Genomic DNA, 17,005 nt, shown 5'->3' with positions numbered 1-17,005 from the left:
GCGCGGACCGCATCCCCTCGGGCCCGGGGCGCTCCTGCCCCCGGCGCGGACCGCATCCCCTCGGGCCCGGGGCGCGTCCTGCCCCCGGCGCGGACTGGGAGGGGTTTTGTGTCCCCCTCGGGGTTTGCCTTGCAACCCCCGCAGGCTTTAGTTCTCATCCCCTTGGGCTGTAGTCTGCAACCCCCCTTCCYCCGGGGTTGAGTTTGTGTGAGGCCCCTCTTTGGGAAGACGGGACAGGGGGTGCCACCAAGGRGGTGTTCTGGTGGGTGGCTGGCAGCAACAGTGACTAAGTGGTGGCCAGGGGCGAAGGCCATGGCCGAGGTTTGGTCCTGGCCCATGTGTTTTGTCTGCCTGAGGCCCGTGAGCCCTTTTGGGGCAGCCGCCAGCAACAGGCTAGCATGTATAAGCTGGGTGCCGCAGCCTGCGCGCTCTGCGGGCCGTCTGCGTGCTCCTGCGCGCTGCTGATCCCACGCGCTGCCCCAGAGCTCCCTGTCCCAGGAGACTGAGCAGACCGCCAGGGCATTCAGCTGGCCTCGTGAACAGGAGTGTCCGTCGTGTCACACGCAGGGCCCTGGCGATTTCCTCCCTCTTTCTTTCTATATGTTTCTGATGTCTTTCTGAGGCTCGGACTTAACTGGAACACACACACACACACACACACACACACACACACACACACACACACACACACAAAGAATCGTTTTTATCAGAAATGCAAAAACTATCAAGCTGCGCTTACTTAGAAAATGTGTACATTGCTGCTGAGTAAGTGTGACCTGTGTGCGGGGAAGTGCCTGATTGCACCCCTGRTGTTTCTTTGGGATCAGAAAACCTRCACAGCGGGTCAGGAGGTTGTTCATGCTGCCATCTCACTGCTTGCTTGTTTTTTCTTGGTTCATTCATTGCCACAGATCAAAGTATTACTCAGAAAGAAAAAAATATATATTTCCAGTAATCCTGGTAATCTTCCTTGTGCTTCAAAGAAAATCTACAGCCCTAGGGAAATAACTGCCCTTGAGAATAAACTAGACTCTTCCCCCTGAGCCGGCTGCTGCGCTCGAGCCTGTGCCACCTCACCAGGAGCTCACTGCCTAGAGCGCAGGATACAGTAGCTGAAGGCTCCCTTGGCCTTACTTGCTTGATGCGGTTTCAGGGAAAAAACACAAAACCAGTGAATTCATTGGCAACCGACAGTCGTGGAAAATAACTGCATCGCAGATCCGAGGGCACAAGAAGGCATTATCCGCGGGGCTCATTTGAGAAATATGTGTGACTGTGAAGGCCAGCCACATGCTCTGAAATGTGCTTCTGATTTACACAAACGCGTACTGAGGCTTGCTGCAGGGGCGAAACGCACTGGCACCGAGGCAGGACACCTGGAAGTGCTGGGGGCCCCGCAGAGCTGCCTCGGCTCTGCCGAATCCTTGCAATCTGCCTATAGCTTATTTGGGGCAGGAGCAGGCTGTACACAGAAGTGCACAGAGCTTTAACCTCTGGGTCCTCTAAATACCATTACGACAAATAATCTTGGTGATGGTCTGTCACCTTCATTTCAGAAGGACGTAAAAAGTTGTATTTGTTCAGCTTGTAATTTCTTTTTTTTAGATGGCAACTTACGTGGATGTATATTTTTGTTATTCAGTGTTATTCCGTATGGTAGTTTTTTGATATTGAAAGAAGTTCATATTAAGGATTAATGGAAAATGAAAGAGTTTTGGGGATCCATAGGTTAATTGTAGAAATATTTTGGAATATTTCTCTTAAAACCCTTAGTACTTGCTACATACARATTTAAGATAATCACTTTATATCTAAACTTAACTTATTAAAAAGCCCATTATTTTACTTCTCATAAAAGCTATCTAGTTTTTAAGCTGACGAAAGCATTTACTAATAAAGGATGAATTTAGTGAAATGCTTCTATGAAATTGGTCTAGAAGATACTTCAGGTGATGAATGAAGGGCAGTTTTACTTAGTTTCTTACTGAGCTGCCAAAAATGTTCTTGAGGTTTATGATTTTTTTTCTGTATGAGTATTTCCAAGTAGCAAGTASTAATACTGCTCTTTTTGCTAACAGTCCCTTATACAAAGTTACACTAATCACAGACTTGTCACATAAATTAACTAACTTTTTTTTTTCTTTTGGTATTTGAGATTTTATTCCCATGGTCCTGAAATGATTAAGATTTTAAAGTCTGCATTTAATTGCATATGCATTTGCTATTGCTTTGGTAATTTCTGCTAATGGAAACTAATTTTGCTTAGTTTTAAGRAATCTGCAAGGTCAGTCATGCAAAGCTGCATGGTCTGTTCACTACTTTGTTTAGTTCTTCACTTAATACCAAAATTTTCTTAATTGTAGGTTTATTTTAGCTACAAATTCCTGAATGCTTTTCTATTTTAAATCTCTCCAAGACATAATTATATTTTGTAGCAATTGACAAAGCTTGGCACTTTTCTTGKCTTTTCAGAATCTTTTATGTTATTAATCTTAACATCTCAATTATGTATTTACATATATAACAGAATTTRTCAGGAGCCTGTTTAAGTGTTTTCCATCCTTATCTAGGAATAGGAGTATTTGCGCCGTAGGAGTGAATGCTCTGTATGGAGGGATGTCTGTTTTAAGAAAAAAAWTTACCAGAAGAAAAATCATGGTGTAAACAGAGATTATTTGCAAAAATATTTGAGGGATTTGAGGCTTGGGGCTGTTAGGAGGCTCAGTATGTAGTGGAAATGATGTGTACGATCTTTGAAGGAAAGTTTGACGTCATTTCCCTAGTGACATGTAGCTAGTGGCTGCTCTCCAGAATATTTTAGCAGGCAAAGTCACACGAGCCTTTTTTTTCCTTTTTCAGTGCTCCCTTTTATCTGAAAAAAAAGTCTTTTAAATTACAAAAGGAATTTGAGAAAATTAAAACAGTGAAAGCTTAAAAATAGGCAAGAAACTCTTGAAGTGTTCCCTGTCATATATTTGTATGTTGCTCTAAGAAAATAAGAATAAGAGCACTAATTCAAATACAGCAAAATGAGGTCGCTGTGTGAATTTAAGATAGTCAAATTCTAACTACRTAAGCCAGTGTTAATTTCAAATCATGTTAACATTGCTGCTCTCAATGATCTATGGAATACTTTATTATCRTCTGAGCGTAATTTATTTTTTCTTACCAAATGTTTGCATATTATCACGGTGGAAGATTTAGTTATATATATTGATTCTTGATCCTGCAAACTTGCTATTTAAAGCACATCTGTGTTTTTTAATATTTATTTAAATCKTTATGAAATGAGAGCTGGGAATGTGGAAGAGAAAATAAATAGCCAATTGCCAAGTCTCACAAATGTTGTTYAAAAAGGCACCTTTTCTTTCCTGTTCTCCCACAGAGAGTTACCAACCACAAGGTCTCATGTCATAAGGCTTATTGATCTTGCATAGTATTTTTCTGGTCAGTCAACTTTTATAAATGTGTTAATCAACTGATGTAAMTAGGATGAGATCCTACTGTGGGAGCAGCCATCCTTTTATACCTTATTGTAGTGTTTAATCTGTCCCTTTTGTCATTAATTTTCCAGTGCTGCTTATAGCATTAGTGTGTAAATTAATCATTTGTCGTTCCGGGCTTGAGGTTTCTGCAGTGCACGTCACATTGTTAGAAAGCATTTGAGTGRCAGTGAGCAGTGATTGAAAGGAGGGAGCTGAAGTCTGAGAAACCCTTGGATTTGCCTGTTTTCTTAGCARCTGTCTCTTAATAAAGTTATTCTAACAGGGCAAAGTAGAAACAAGATACAGTTAAACTCAAAAACCAGATGTGGGGTGGTTGGTAAATAAATTGTCTGCCCTTCCCTCTTTAGCTATGACAGGGGTTCCACATTCAACGTGTTCGTGGGAAAAGGCCAGCTTATTGCTGGGATGGACAAAGCTCTGGTTGGCATGTGTGTGAACGAGAGGCGCTTCGTGAAAATTCCCCCCAAGCTCGCCTATGGAAGTGAAGGCGTTTGTAAGTACAGCGATGCAACAGAGCAGATAGGCAATTAAATGACAGAGAAGAATGRTAGAAATTGCATGTAATTCATTTCACAGAGGTTATCCCTTGCTTGAGGGTATTTATTAACATTTTCTGTAGCCTAGCTAATCTGTCTAGATGCCTTCTTCAATGGCATGCAAGATCCTGATGTGCTGAAGTAAGATATGTTGACTGCAGAGGACCTTGAGCCAATGAACCATGCTAGCTAAAGTTAACTATTTATTTATATCTCACTCACTGTTGCAGATCTGCACAAGGCCTTGTTAGTAATGAAAGCAACCTTGCGCGAAAGACTCACGGGACAGCAAATGTAAAATCGGTCTGCCCAGTGGACATACCTGATAGCAGTTCACACTGTCAGATTGTCCCTGCTCATGTGGCTGCAACAATGACGAGGAACAGGGAGATTTAAAAAGGAAGAAGTTAGGGAATGTGTGGGTAGGCTCCTGTTTTGCTGGTGCCCTGTAAAAAATAAGGAAATATAACTGCACATGTTGTTTTACTTTTGCAGCTGGTGTGATACCCCCGAACGCTGTGCTCCATTTCGATGTGCTTCTCGTAGATCTGTGGAATTCAGAGGATGAAGTGCAGGTTGAGACTTACTTTAAACCTGAGACGTGTCCTCGGACAGTCCAGGTGTCTGACTTCGTACGATACCATTATAATGGAACGTTCTTAGACGGGACCCTTTTTGATTCCAGGTACACAGCTGGGCTTTGTATGTGTATTTTAATCTGATGTCACTTAAACCTATTTTTTCCACCACCTCCACTGGTACCACAAATAATGCTAATTGCCTGGAAACACAGAGAATTTTCACAAGAACCTAAAACTTGTATCATACAAATTATAGTAATTTATTCAGGGATTATGGCAAGGCAGTACTGACTCAAACCTGTAAAGCAATTTCATTATTTCTGTATGAGCATCATCAGCAGCCCAGATTTTTTTCTCATTCCCTGTATCCATATTACTGTTTATTGCAGTCAGCTAATAGCTTTTGTAACAATTGCAGCATTGCTATTCAAGTTAGATGCAAAGTTTATAAACTGAACAGACACAATTGTTAAAGAGATTGAACTATTAACACTGTCATGTTGAGATTTTAAGTTTACAGCATGTGTTCTCCATTAATATCCTGAGGAAAATAATACTTTAATACCAGTTGCTKTTATGTTTGTAAGCCAGTTTTCAAAACACTGTTTAGGTTCCTAAAACAGCAAAGTGCTCTGGAAAATGCTACCAAGCAAGACCTTAGTAAATCAGGGAGCAGTGTATTTCAAGCAGCAAGTTGTGAATAGTTGTACTGTTTTTGTGCATGATATGGCCTCTGAGGATTAATATTGTTCCTGTGGCTCTATGATTTTTTTTTTTTTTTTTTTTTTTTTTTTTTTTTTTAGCCACAATCGGATGCGAACTTATGATACCTATGTTGGAATTGGATGGCTGATTCCTGGTATGGGTTTTTAGCCACAATCGGATGCGAACTTATGATACCTATGTTGGAATTGGATGGCTGATTCCTGGTATGGACCAGGGTCTCTTGGGAATGTGCGTAGGGGAGAAGCGCATAATCACAATACCACCTTTCCTGGCCTATGGAGAAGAAGGAGACGGTAAAAGTTACTCTTTTTCTTTCCAAGCCATCCATACTCTAACACAAACCTGTGTAATTTTAATTTATGGGCAGTGTTATTACCACATAATGACAAATGGAATGTACTGATGGAAAAGAGAGGTTCAAAATGTGTTACRTGTATGAGGTGGTTGATGAGAAAGTTCAAGATTTTTTTTCCTACAAGCAGTAAATTGCTTAGTTGACATATTGTTGATTCTAACTGTAACCTTTATATAGTGAAATTTAATTTATTTTCAGAGAATTTCCTCTGTGGTTAATACAAGATTCAGAAAATTAGAAGTAAGGTGACTACTTGATTCCTCCAATGACTGCTACAGAGAGCAGAAAACTTTTAAAAACAGGAAAATCAATGTGTAGTTCCAATTTTGTTCATTTTTGGCAACAAATCCCCCAATAATAACTACTGGATGGACTAATTGTCCTAGAAGACTGTATGCAGCCTACCGGTCAAACATGGAGCTCCCTGCTGTAAAAAGGGGGCAGTTAGGTGCATTTGGGGCCACTTCCTTGCTTAAATCCATCTTCTGCTTAATATTTAAGGATTGTCTGTGTCTGTGGTGTACACGTTTTCATTACTCATTCCATGATTTTATTACCATTAATTATAACTCTACAGATTTTTGTTATACATGGAGGTCATTTTTTAAAAGTTCTCCAAGACCTTGAGTTCATAGATTCCCTGATAAAGCTTTGATACCTCTCTGTGATACAATTTATGTACCAATGGAAAGGTGCTTCTTCCTTGAGAGATTTGATTTACCCTTTTTCAACTTCCGTGATGTGCTCTTTTGCTTTGCTGTTAACAAGTAGGAAGAGCAGGGGTACCGGATCTGTGTTCTGATTGTTATTTTTACATACTTTTGTAAAGTATTTTGGRAATGCTCCTGGACTAAAACATTTGGCTCAGATGGACCTGTTTTAAGTTGACTATGGCAGGTATTGTTGAAGAGATTGCAGTTTTTGGTGAGCCAGTGCGATCATAATAGGAATAAAATAAAATAATTAAATGTGAGTGAGAAACCCACACATAAAATAAAAGATGACTTTCTGGAAATGGATTACATTGAATTATGTTTGGAGGGGAAGTACCTGATACTCCAAAACAGGTTGTTTTTCTTCAGTAAAAAACATATATTTCTTCTAAACCCCCTTGTTCTTTCTTACTGATTTCTACTCTAATAATCTTGTAGGTAAGGAGATCCCCGGCCAAGCTTCTCTGGTCTTTGATGTGGTTTTGCTAGATCTCCATAACCCCAAGGATGGTATTACTATTGAGAACCAGCGTGTACCTGAATCCTGTGAGCGGAGAAGCCAAACAGGAGACTTCCTCCGATACCATTACAACGGCACGCTTTTGGATGGCACATTGTTTGATTCCAGGTAACCAAACCATTGAGTGTTATGGATCCCATTTCCAGGTTGGCTCATCTGTCTGTCTATAATATACCCAAACAGAATTTGTTGCTTTTCCTTCCTTTTTAAAATTTCTCAATGGAGTTGGAGCCTTCTCTTATTAAAACCCACACAAAACTTTTCAGTGTGGGGAGCAAGACAAAGGCCAATTTTGTATGATGACAGTACCTAACACGCCATCTAGGGGTTATGATCCACCTGATGGAGCAATGTGTGCTTTAGACAAGCATGTTTGAAGACACTTTAGAARCATAGAATGGCAAGGTTGGAAGGGACCTCTGGAGATCGTCTAGTCTAACCCTCAGCATAGCCCTGTACAGGGGTTGAACCCACAACCTTGGCATTARCAGCACCACASTCTAAGCAACTGAGCTAAACCTGCAGTCCAAAGAGAGCATCTGCCAAATAGATAATAATACTAAAGAGAGAGAGAAAATAAATACAATTCCAATTTAACATCTAGTGAATTGTAAAACARTAAGCTAGTGGCTAGCTTGAGATTTTATAAACCAGACCTTGATCTCAGAAGTSTTTCCCCCATACTTGAGAAGTGTCTGTGTTTTGAAGGATACTGGCTTTCAGAACAGATTTCAGCAGCAGGGTTTCAGTGATAAAGGAAAAGGGATCACCGTCATTCAGATTCAAAGCTTTCTGGGYACGTATGGGTCACATGCAGAATTACATTTTGAATAATACCCTTGTAGCTTCCTGTCACTTTTTTTTTCACTTTAATGTGCGGTAGCTTACTTCTCCCACTCCAGGTAAACAGCTGGCACAAGTAGTTGAAAGTGATCCATGGTAAAACATTTCAGAAAATAAACTCAGATAAATTTGCTTTGTCCTTCTTCAGCTGCTATAAGCTGAAGATCAGGATCAGTTTGCAAACACAAGCTGAGTAATGGGCCACCTGAGCTACTCCCATGAGAAGGAGTCAGGGAGTTATAGGATATATTGTGTAAGTGAACTGAGAAGCTGTCAGGCTCGGAGTCATCCTTAGTCTCCCTACTCAGTTKCTCAGCTTGGGGGAGGTAAAAAGCTAGAGACCTGAGTCAACWGCCACCATCACTAGCCACCACTGTAGAACTTAAGTATGGCTTCTCCACAGTGTACCTACCCAAAGCATCTCTTTTTGAAAAGTAAATGATTATTGTCTTTTCTGTAGCAATTAGCAATTTTTGAGATGGTTGTGGTATTTATATAAGGGTTGTTGTCAATGGATAGTAGTAAATGCTTTGTAGACAGCAGCCTCTACATCATCTAAAGAGCTGACAATTATCATGGGGCTTATTGGCTAGATTGTCATTCCTTGACTTCCAGCAGAAGTTACAAGTAAGGCCATGTTTAAGAAGCTTATGAAGACACACTATGAAAACTGTTGGTCATAAAATACAGATTAGCAGCTAACAGTAGCTGTCAAAAGCCTTGGAGCTGGCCACGAAAACTGCTGGTACAGGGAGCAAGCCCAAAGCATGGCTAATGGCTAGGGTCAGGAGCTCTAATAGTCTTCCTTCATTTTTTTCTTTTTTGTTCATAATACTGGATTGCGGAAGTGCTCCTTCACAGCTCAGCCAGGGCTGCCTGGTCTTAAAGCAGCTGAACAAGCCTCTGAATTTTATCTGGGTCTGCACTGGCTTCATGCTTTCCCCAAATCACCTTCTAAAGTTGAATTAAAACCTTTCCGCATTTCTTTCTTTGAGTTGTGCCTCCAAGTAACATGCCTTGAAGAAAGGCAGAACAGAGCTGCATCCTTTGTAATAAACATTGTCTGTTGTTGTAGGCTTGTTTTGTTTTATTATGAGGTGTTGAAGGAGATCCTTTGACCTATGTTTAAGTGATTAGCACAGTTTAGAAGGAAGGGATGTTGTTGATACTGTTGTCATGACTCATTTTTCTTCTATGCATCTGAGGTGAACTTAATTCTCCCATCTTATGGTTGTAGCAGTTAAACTACATAGTTGTGATTGTTGCAAAATGAGATGTCTGAAGGGTGTCACCTAATCTATATCTACTTTGTAAGCAGTTATTTAAGCAATGTTGGGACGGGGGAATTTAAAATAGAAAACATCTTTTTTTTCAGTTACTTATTAAAACATGATTTCTGTTTAGTTTAAAATACATACATAGACTTTTTTTTTTAATATATGAAGTGGAAATGTGTTTGCAAATAAACTACCAGTGTCCCAGATTTGATTAATATGTATCAGTGACTAATGAAGCATGGTAGCCTAGATTCATTGGGCATGGTGATTGTATTGTGCGTGTCCAGTAATAGGTAATGACCATTGTGCTCGATTTTAACTCATTTAAGAATTGTGTTAGAATTGTGTCGTGGACCCAGTGTGAGAGTCTGTGTTTTCTCAAGCACGCCTGCTCCTGCTAAAAAGCAAGTATTTTCCACAGCTATTCGCGAAATCGTACATATGACACCTATGTCGGGAAGGGCTATGTGATTGCTGGGATGGATGAAGGTTTGCTAGGTGTATGCATTGGTGAAAAGAGACGCATAATAATCCCTCCTCATCTTGGATATGGAGAAGAAGGAAGAGGTGAGTTTGGCTTTTCATTTAGTGTAGTCTTCCATAATTAATGGTATTTCCTTTGCTCCTCAGTGCAGTTGTATGTAGATAAGCTTTAAAGTATTTTCCCGCTATTTTCTCACATTTGAAAAGCTTATGAATTACTCCATTGTTAGGTGAGAGTGCAACTGAAAGGTTTGCACACAGAATTTKTAAAATTATTTTAATTAGCTTAATAGGCAGGACAATAAGAATGCAGGGCAATCTCTTACGTAATTGGTGACCTGAAATCGTTTGAATAATGAGTGTTTCAGACAGACTGGTACTTGGATGCCAGGAACTCTGCAGTGTGAGATCTTCCTTCCTGTATATCTTAACAAGCTCTGTACGTTAAAGGAATTCATTGTGTTAAGTTTTCTTCCCCATTCCTTTCACAGCCACAGGTTTTGTGGACTCCTAATTCGCCTCTGTAAACAGTGGATGCATGTAACAGCAAAGCGTGTGTGTATGTATAACATACAATTAAAATTCCTTTGGGAAAACTCATTGGTACTTAAGAATATTGCAAGAGGTTGAATATGTTAATCCTTCTAACCAATCACAATTCTATGGCTTGAGTTTCAAAAGTTACCTYCTGGGATGCTATATGGGAAAAGTAACATATTATAAGAAAAGAGTGTTTTCGGTGAATTCTGTTCGAATTCCATTATGGTGATTTGGGAATTAGATTTTTCTACCAACAAAACCGATTGTTGGGTCTGGATGTATCTGTGATTGCTGATCATACAATTGCACGTTATCCTGGGAAGGGGGGAAAGAAGTTGCTTGCTCTCAGGATAGTTTCAAGAAATATAAACTTTTAGGCACAATAGAATTCCTTGAAGCATGAGAAGTCCCATGAGAATTTTGCTGATCAGTAATGAGTTGGTACATGAAACAGAAATCAGCCGTTTAGGATGGTCACAGGAAACGTGTACTTATGGCTTTATTTSTGCATATTTTTTAAATTCAAAATGATGAAAATGTTTTTGTTCATTGTTGAACTGTGTACATATTTATTGCTTTTCCCATGAGTTCTCTTTCTGACATTGGATGCAGCTTGCATCTATGCTGCACATAGAGGAAATGCTGTCCTCTCATCATGAGAAAGAAGAGAAAATTAGACAGTAGCAGACATAGTGGGAAAATATATTCTTACTGGATGCAGTACCTGGTCATCGTAAAGCTGTTCAGGTGCCATTTCTTTTTCTCCTTGCTTAATTTGCTTCCTATTTAGGAAAGATTCCAGGTTCTGCAGTGCTGGTCTTTGACATCCATGTGGTTGACTTCCACAACCCTTCGGATTCAGTTGGCATTACCGTTAACTATAAACCTTCCAACTGCACCGTACTGAGCAAGAAGGGTGATTACCTGAAGTATCACTACAATGCTTCACTCCTGGATGGTACTTTGCTAGACTCGACGTAAGTAAATTGCCTTGTAAAGAAAATGTCCCTTGTCACTGTGAAAGCAGAATGAATATCCTGCAAAGCAGGCTRGAGGGGAAGAAAGCATTTTTGTGTCGAAAGTTGACTATTTAYATTAGAATATATTTTTCACATCTGCCTACCTAAGATGTATAGGAGGAGGAAAGTGAAGAGACGATCTATCATAGCTTAAAGAGAGAATTGAGAACAAAGAGCATRTTGGAATATGTGACAGGAGAACATAAGGTGCAGGCAGAGTAATGAAACAGGTTACGTGGTGGTTTAAATGGGCTAATTCACGTGTCTGGGCAAGTTGTACTGGAACATCACAGGGTTCYGCATGAATGAACTTTCCAAGTTTATTCAGTTTCTTGGATAGGATTTGCGCTCTGTCGTCATTCAGTGCTCCTAAGAGGTCTGGCAGAGGTACTCAGTGTAGTTTTGTTCAAGCTAGCTTGAGCATCTGTTCAGGAGATGGTCACCTYTGTGTCTCTACCGCACGTGAATGCTAGTTTGCTTGTATTGCATGGCTGCGTAAAGGTCAGCGTGGAGCAAGTATTAGGGGGCTACATGATGGCTGGGACTGTAATGTTCCTCTTCCTTCTTCCTGTTGACAGTAAGCTTGGGAGGAAAGCAGAGATTGCTGCCAGTCCTCTCTCTTCCTTCTAAGAGCAGTTGAAACATTTTGCCTGACAACCTTGCTCCTTCCTGGTTGGTCTTGCTTGCTTTTGTGATATAAAATGTATTTCATATTGAACTGCATTGAACCCACAGCACTGTTTACTGCAGCTGCAAAGATACTTTTGCCAGCTTCTTGTTTCTGCCTTCGTATTTGGATAGCAATTGTCATCTAAATAATACTGTTTATTGTAATTTATTTTGGGGTGGGAAGTTGGAAAAAGCTATTTTTAAACGAACTATAAATATTATAGCAAGCAGATCATAGTTTTCACAATGTACAGAATAGCTTGCAGAGCTGAAAATCTGGCTTACATTGAAGCGCATGATGTGATAGTATGTATACAATGTGTTCAGCTTTAAAACACCTTTTATATGACAGGAATGCTCAAATCTCATCTTGCATCAGCAATCAAGGGATTTTGAGCTTGTCACTTACTCAGAGCAGTTTGTAGAGAAACAAAGATCATGAATCTTGTGCTCCTGATTTTAAGGGGTCTTCCTACCCACTGAATTGTTTTCCTACCGAACAATATTCYGTGGTACAGGAATCTCCTGCAGTGGTACAACCAAGCCAAATGACCAAAGAAAGCAGACTGACAAAAGAAAGCATCTTGCTGTTGTGACACATACCAAGTAATGGGTCTTAACATAGTGCACTCTTCTTTTAGAATTACAATATATGTTTAACTTCTGGGATTTTAACTTTTACCAATTTCACATTTTAGAAATAAGATACCAGCTGCAAGCCATAATTCACAATATAATATGGTTAAATAGCAGTAGTATTCTTATACTTCAAAGCTGTYGTAGTTAAATGACTAGTGCTTAAGTGACTGGCACATTATAGTGAATAATTTAGTTAAATGATTGGCTGACGYGTGTAAATACACCCAGATTCTTACAGCTTTGTAGTTCTGGAAAAATTGTCATCTAAAATTTTTAGGTCCGCTAAAAACGCAGCTTTGTTAGCTAAAAGTATTTGTAAGGCAAAAAGTCCTTGTTTAAAAATAAAATACTTTGTAGGTTTAATTGGCAAGATTAATGATATTAATTGAATTTAATTCAAGAAGCCTAAAATTTTAGGACTTGGGGGACTTGACCAGTCCTTGTTGACAATAGGGACCCCTCTGTTTGTTATTGGCTGTAACTTGCTACATTGAGAACAACTCCAGGTAACTGCTTGGTAAAACAGAGCATTGGGCATCAAGTTAATTTTTGGCGATGGCAGGACACTAATTAAAAACTACTTTATATGGTAGTTTTGAACCAGATCAATTCTGTTATATGTTACTTCTAAAAAAAAATTTTTTTTTTCTGTACCATCCCCAGACTTAGTCTTGGCAAGACCTACAACATAGTTCTAGGATCTGGACAGGTGGTGATGGGAATGGACATGGGCCTTCAAGATATGTGTGTTGGAGAACGGCGAACAGTTGTTATTCCACCTCATCTTGGGTATGGAGAAGATGGAGTTGGTAAGTAGAACTTATGCACATCCACTTAGTATCTCTTGAGTAACTGAAACACACGATGCGTGTTTCGTTTCTTGCTATGCATTGGAACACAAGGTGACTGTAATAATAGYGACATCACTTAAATGCTTAAATAGGGTTTTTTGTGTTTTTTCATTTAATTATTTTAGCCAACCCCTGCTCCCTCCAAAGAAATGAAGATACTGTTTTTGTTCCATTTTAAGTCATTATTATTATTTTGTGCCAATGTAAAGATTATCCCACTTCAAAGGGGAACACTCCCATGTCCCCAGTAATGTTGCATTGTCAAAACAGAAAGCCCCAGGCGCTCCAGTGGTGCAGAGGGAAGTAAACACTATTTTCACAGATAAGGAATTAGATATTCATGCTTGGACATACAATGTGTTATGTAGGAAACAAAATTAAAGGGGCGCTAACCATTCAGCACAAACATTAGAAAATATAAAGAAGACTGAAAACTCAAAAACTGCCTGAACTGGATATAAGATGTGAAACAGTGTATCAGTGCTGTTGAAATGCCAACAATAACACATTTAAGGCAGTTTGGGAATCCGTATTTTACAACATTGAGACTATTGATTTTTAATGACAGGGACAGCAATAATTAAAATAAACAAACACAGAAATGACAAGAACTTTCCATTCCCACTATGTGGGGTTATTGCTGGCCTTCTGAGTTAAAAGATTTGAAGGAAAAGAGTCTATAGAAGATCACCAAGATCCATAGACTCTGCTTTGGATGGAAATGGTTGCACAAATTGGTCTGTTCTTTGAATACCTCAAGAACAGTTTGTATTTTGTAAAGGTTCTTTGTTAGGCATCATACCTCAAGCTTAACAGAAAGTTAACTTGTGCGAAGAGGTAAATAAGTATTTTCACTTGTACCTGGCTTTCATAAAAATTATGAATGAAAAATTATGAGTGTCATTAATATGCAACTTTTTATACTGTTACATAACATTGCATAATTATATACAATTAAAAAACAAACTGAAACTTTGCTTCTAAATTAAAAAAGAATCTGTTATGTTAAAAAGATATTAAACATACCTATCTTAGATATTTGGCGTCATTTAAATTGCATTAGATATACATAGTCTGAAACACTGCATGATTATTAGTGTTTTGGTGTATTCCTACATATCTGAAGAGATTACCTCTTATTTGCTACTGGAAAGAATTTATAGATGCCATTTATTTATTTATTTTAAGGATGAATTAAGCTCCTTGTCTGGTTTCAGTGAAGTAATGTACCAGGCTATTGAGACGCTGTTATATCTGTCAGTAGAGGTCTGGTACACATTATGCTATAGGGAGGTACAGGAAGATCAATTATTTCCCTCAATTTTTAGTCTATAAGTTGAAAGAAGAAAGGATGCAGTTTTATTATGAAATGTTCCTTTATATTAAATGCTTATCAGAACAACYGAACTGAAATTTGTTTAAACTGTGATAGTGGAAATAGTCCCTATTCCAGGGAATATACGTAAGTGGTTTAAAGTTAAAACATGTGCAAATGTGCCCTTTGTGAATCAAAGCTGAGGGACTGAAGTGCTGGTCTTACAATGTTTGTCTTTTGCTCTGCCTTTGTCTCATGGTCAGCATACTGTGCACATGATACATGTCTGCATACTCTATTTTGTACCTGTATCTTACATCCAAATACAGCATCCATCTGCTCCCGCCATGCTGTTCRTGTGTGGCCTGATCCAGCCCCTGCTGAAGTGAACAGGAAGGTTTAGTAGGCTTGGGATCACAGCAGAGAAGCACCTGCTGGTGCGGGAGGAGACATTAATTCTGGGTGAAAAGGATAGTGGGTAGTGGAAAAGGGTAATATAGGAGGTGTAAGGCAAGATCAACAAGAGAGTGATCAACGTGAGATCAGGGTAAGAGGATAAATACCTCTCCTTGCTGTTTGTTGTGACAGAAGGAGAAGTGCCTGGTAGTGCTGTCTTAGTTTTTGACATCGAGCTGCTGGAACTGGTGTCTGGATTGCCTGAAGGGTACATGTTTGTGTGGAACGGCGAAGTCTCTCCCAACCTCTTTGAGGAAATAGACCAGAATCACGACGGAGAAGTTCTTTTGGAAGAGGTAAGCCAAGGCAGTGAAAACACTTGCAGTGATTTTCTCCTAGCACCGTCACCAAGGTACTCAAAGATGTTAAAGAATGAGGTCGGTCTTTCCCTCTCCCTCTCTCTTTCTCACCCCCTTTTTTTTCTTCTTTCTAAAAAAAACTTTGGATGTGGGGGTGGTTGTCAAATTAACAGGAAAACAATGAGTCAAATTAAAATATGATTAYTTAGTTTTAGAGATGTCACTAAAAAGAAAAACAAAGTATAGCAATGGCCATACTGCTTAAGAGCATTTAGTGTTTTAGTCTCCTTCTGTGGTCAACAACAGGTGTTTAGGGAACAGGTAGAAGAGATGGGGTTAGTATTCAGTTGTCCYTCACCGTGTCAGCCTTCACAGTGTCTGTTAATTGGAGTGTTATAGAGAATTCCTGAGCCAAGGTTGAGCCTGCAGCATTGCGTCCAGCAACTGTCTAATCACTTCTGGAGCTGAGCAGTGCCCACAGCAACTCCTTCCACAGGTGACTTGTATGTTGTGTGAACAAGTCCCATCCCGTGCTTGCTTTTCCAGTCTGATGCCTGAGAATTTCATCGGGTGCCCTAATAAAAAATCACTTCTCTTTGCCATACCACCTCTGATTATGTAAACCTGYGACCTCGTTTCCTCTCCATTTTCTTTTCTTAAGTGAGGAGTTTGGGTTTTCAGTCTCCAGTCAGCTTTGTCACCTGTCTCTTACCTTTTGGTTCTGTGTCCTTTTTCGCTGGAGTAATGCTGCATGCAGCCACCAAGGTGCAGGCTGCTTTAGCAGACCTGAAGAGTAGCGTGAGATGCCTTTCACTTGTTTTTGCCTCTTCTTGTCACTCTCTTGTACCTTCTTGTTTTCCTTCTTTCTCCATCTTTGCATTTACCTCCACTCCTGCCCTTGCAGAGAAGSTAAGAGTTTTCCCCAGTCCAGAGTGAGTTGGGATGTGACTGATACCACATCCTTCTGGTCACTTAACAGGAGGAGAAGRAGGAGCAGAGGAGATGAGAGAAGGTGTTTGGCCTAAAATGTGTAAAAGAAATGTTAGAAATGTTGCTGAAACTTATTTGACAAGTAGCACCAGAGACTACATTAACTGGAAAAAWTCTGATTGATTGATTGTGGTTTTCTGTTTTTTAGCAAGTCAGCCTGCATGACTTACGTCAGATGTTGTTTGATTACCTTGAACAACTTCATCATTTTAGATCAGAGGGATTTTTAGGGAAATCTTGCCTGTAACCTTTTCCCCCCTCTTTTCCTCTTCTCCCACTCCCAGCCAGAGCCCATGGGAATGCCTGAAACTACTTTTAATAAATCTCATAGAATCCTTATCTTTTAACTCTCATCTTTTGGTTTCATTCTTTTTTTTTTGTGGTATTTCTTGTCAGATGTAGGTGGGTGTCTATCTTACAGGATGAGCTTCTTGAATCAGCATGTAGAACTAAACCATGCTATCTCCATATAGGTCTGTTYCTAAGTCACTCTTTTTGTTCAACCCATCTTTCTCCTAAATTAGGAAAAATAACTTATTTTGTGATTAAAATCCAGTGCTCACTGGAATAAATGCAAAAACTCCTCTGAGCTCCAGATAGTATGATTAAACCTCATGTGTCTGTCCTAATTAGTCCAGTTTAGGTTGAAAGCTTTATACAACAGTAACAGGGCATTTTTATGCACAC

At 39.6% G+C, this 17,005-nt stretch overlaps 1 protein-coding gene across 3 annotated transcripts in view; it reads left to right on the top strand.

Annotated features, from left to right (window-relative positions):
- Window positions 1-17,005, top strand: part of FKBP9 (FKBP prolyl isomerase 9) — a 33,734-nt gene that overhangs the window by 14,955 nt on the left and 1,774 nt on the right. For 2 of the 3 annotated variants that reach the window (XM_085303904.1, XM_085303885.1), the window contains exons 2-9: window positions 3,854-3,999; window positions 4,538-4,727; window positions 5,497-5,642; window positions 6,856-7,045; window positions 9,479-9,624; window positions 10,871-11,057; window positions 13,071-13,216; window positions 15,162-15,325. In XM_085303904.1, coding sequence (XP_085160030.1) covers window positions 3,912-3,999; window positions 4,538-4,727; window positions 5,497-5,642; window positions 6,856-7,045; window positions 9,479-9,624; window positions 10,871-11,057; window positions 13,071-13,216; window positions 15,162-15,325 — 1,257 coding nt within the window. In that variant the 5' untranslated portion in view covers window positions 3,854-3,911. Of the gene's footprint in view, window positions 1-3,853; window positions 4,000-4,537; window positions 4,728-5,496; window positions 5,643-6,855; window positions 7,046-9,478; window positions 9,625-10,870; window positions 11,058-13,070; window positions 13,217-15,161; window positions 15,326-16,466; window positions 16,672-17,005 lie in introns of those variants that run through there. The other variant, XM_085303893.1, reaches the window with a different exon arrangement.

The sequence above is a fragment of the Rhea americana genome, unplaced genomic scaffold (genome assembly GCF_003343005.1).
Source record: "Rhea americana isolate MKP2758 unplaced genomic scaffold, rheAme1 scaffold_100, whole genome shotgun sequence".
Taxonomy (NCBI): Eukaryota; Metazoa; Chordata; class Aves; order Rheiformes; family Rheidae; genus Rhea; species Rhea americana.
This window is presented reverse-complemented; position numbering and strand designations above follow the sequence as displayed.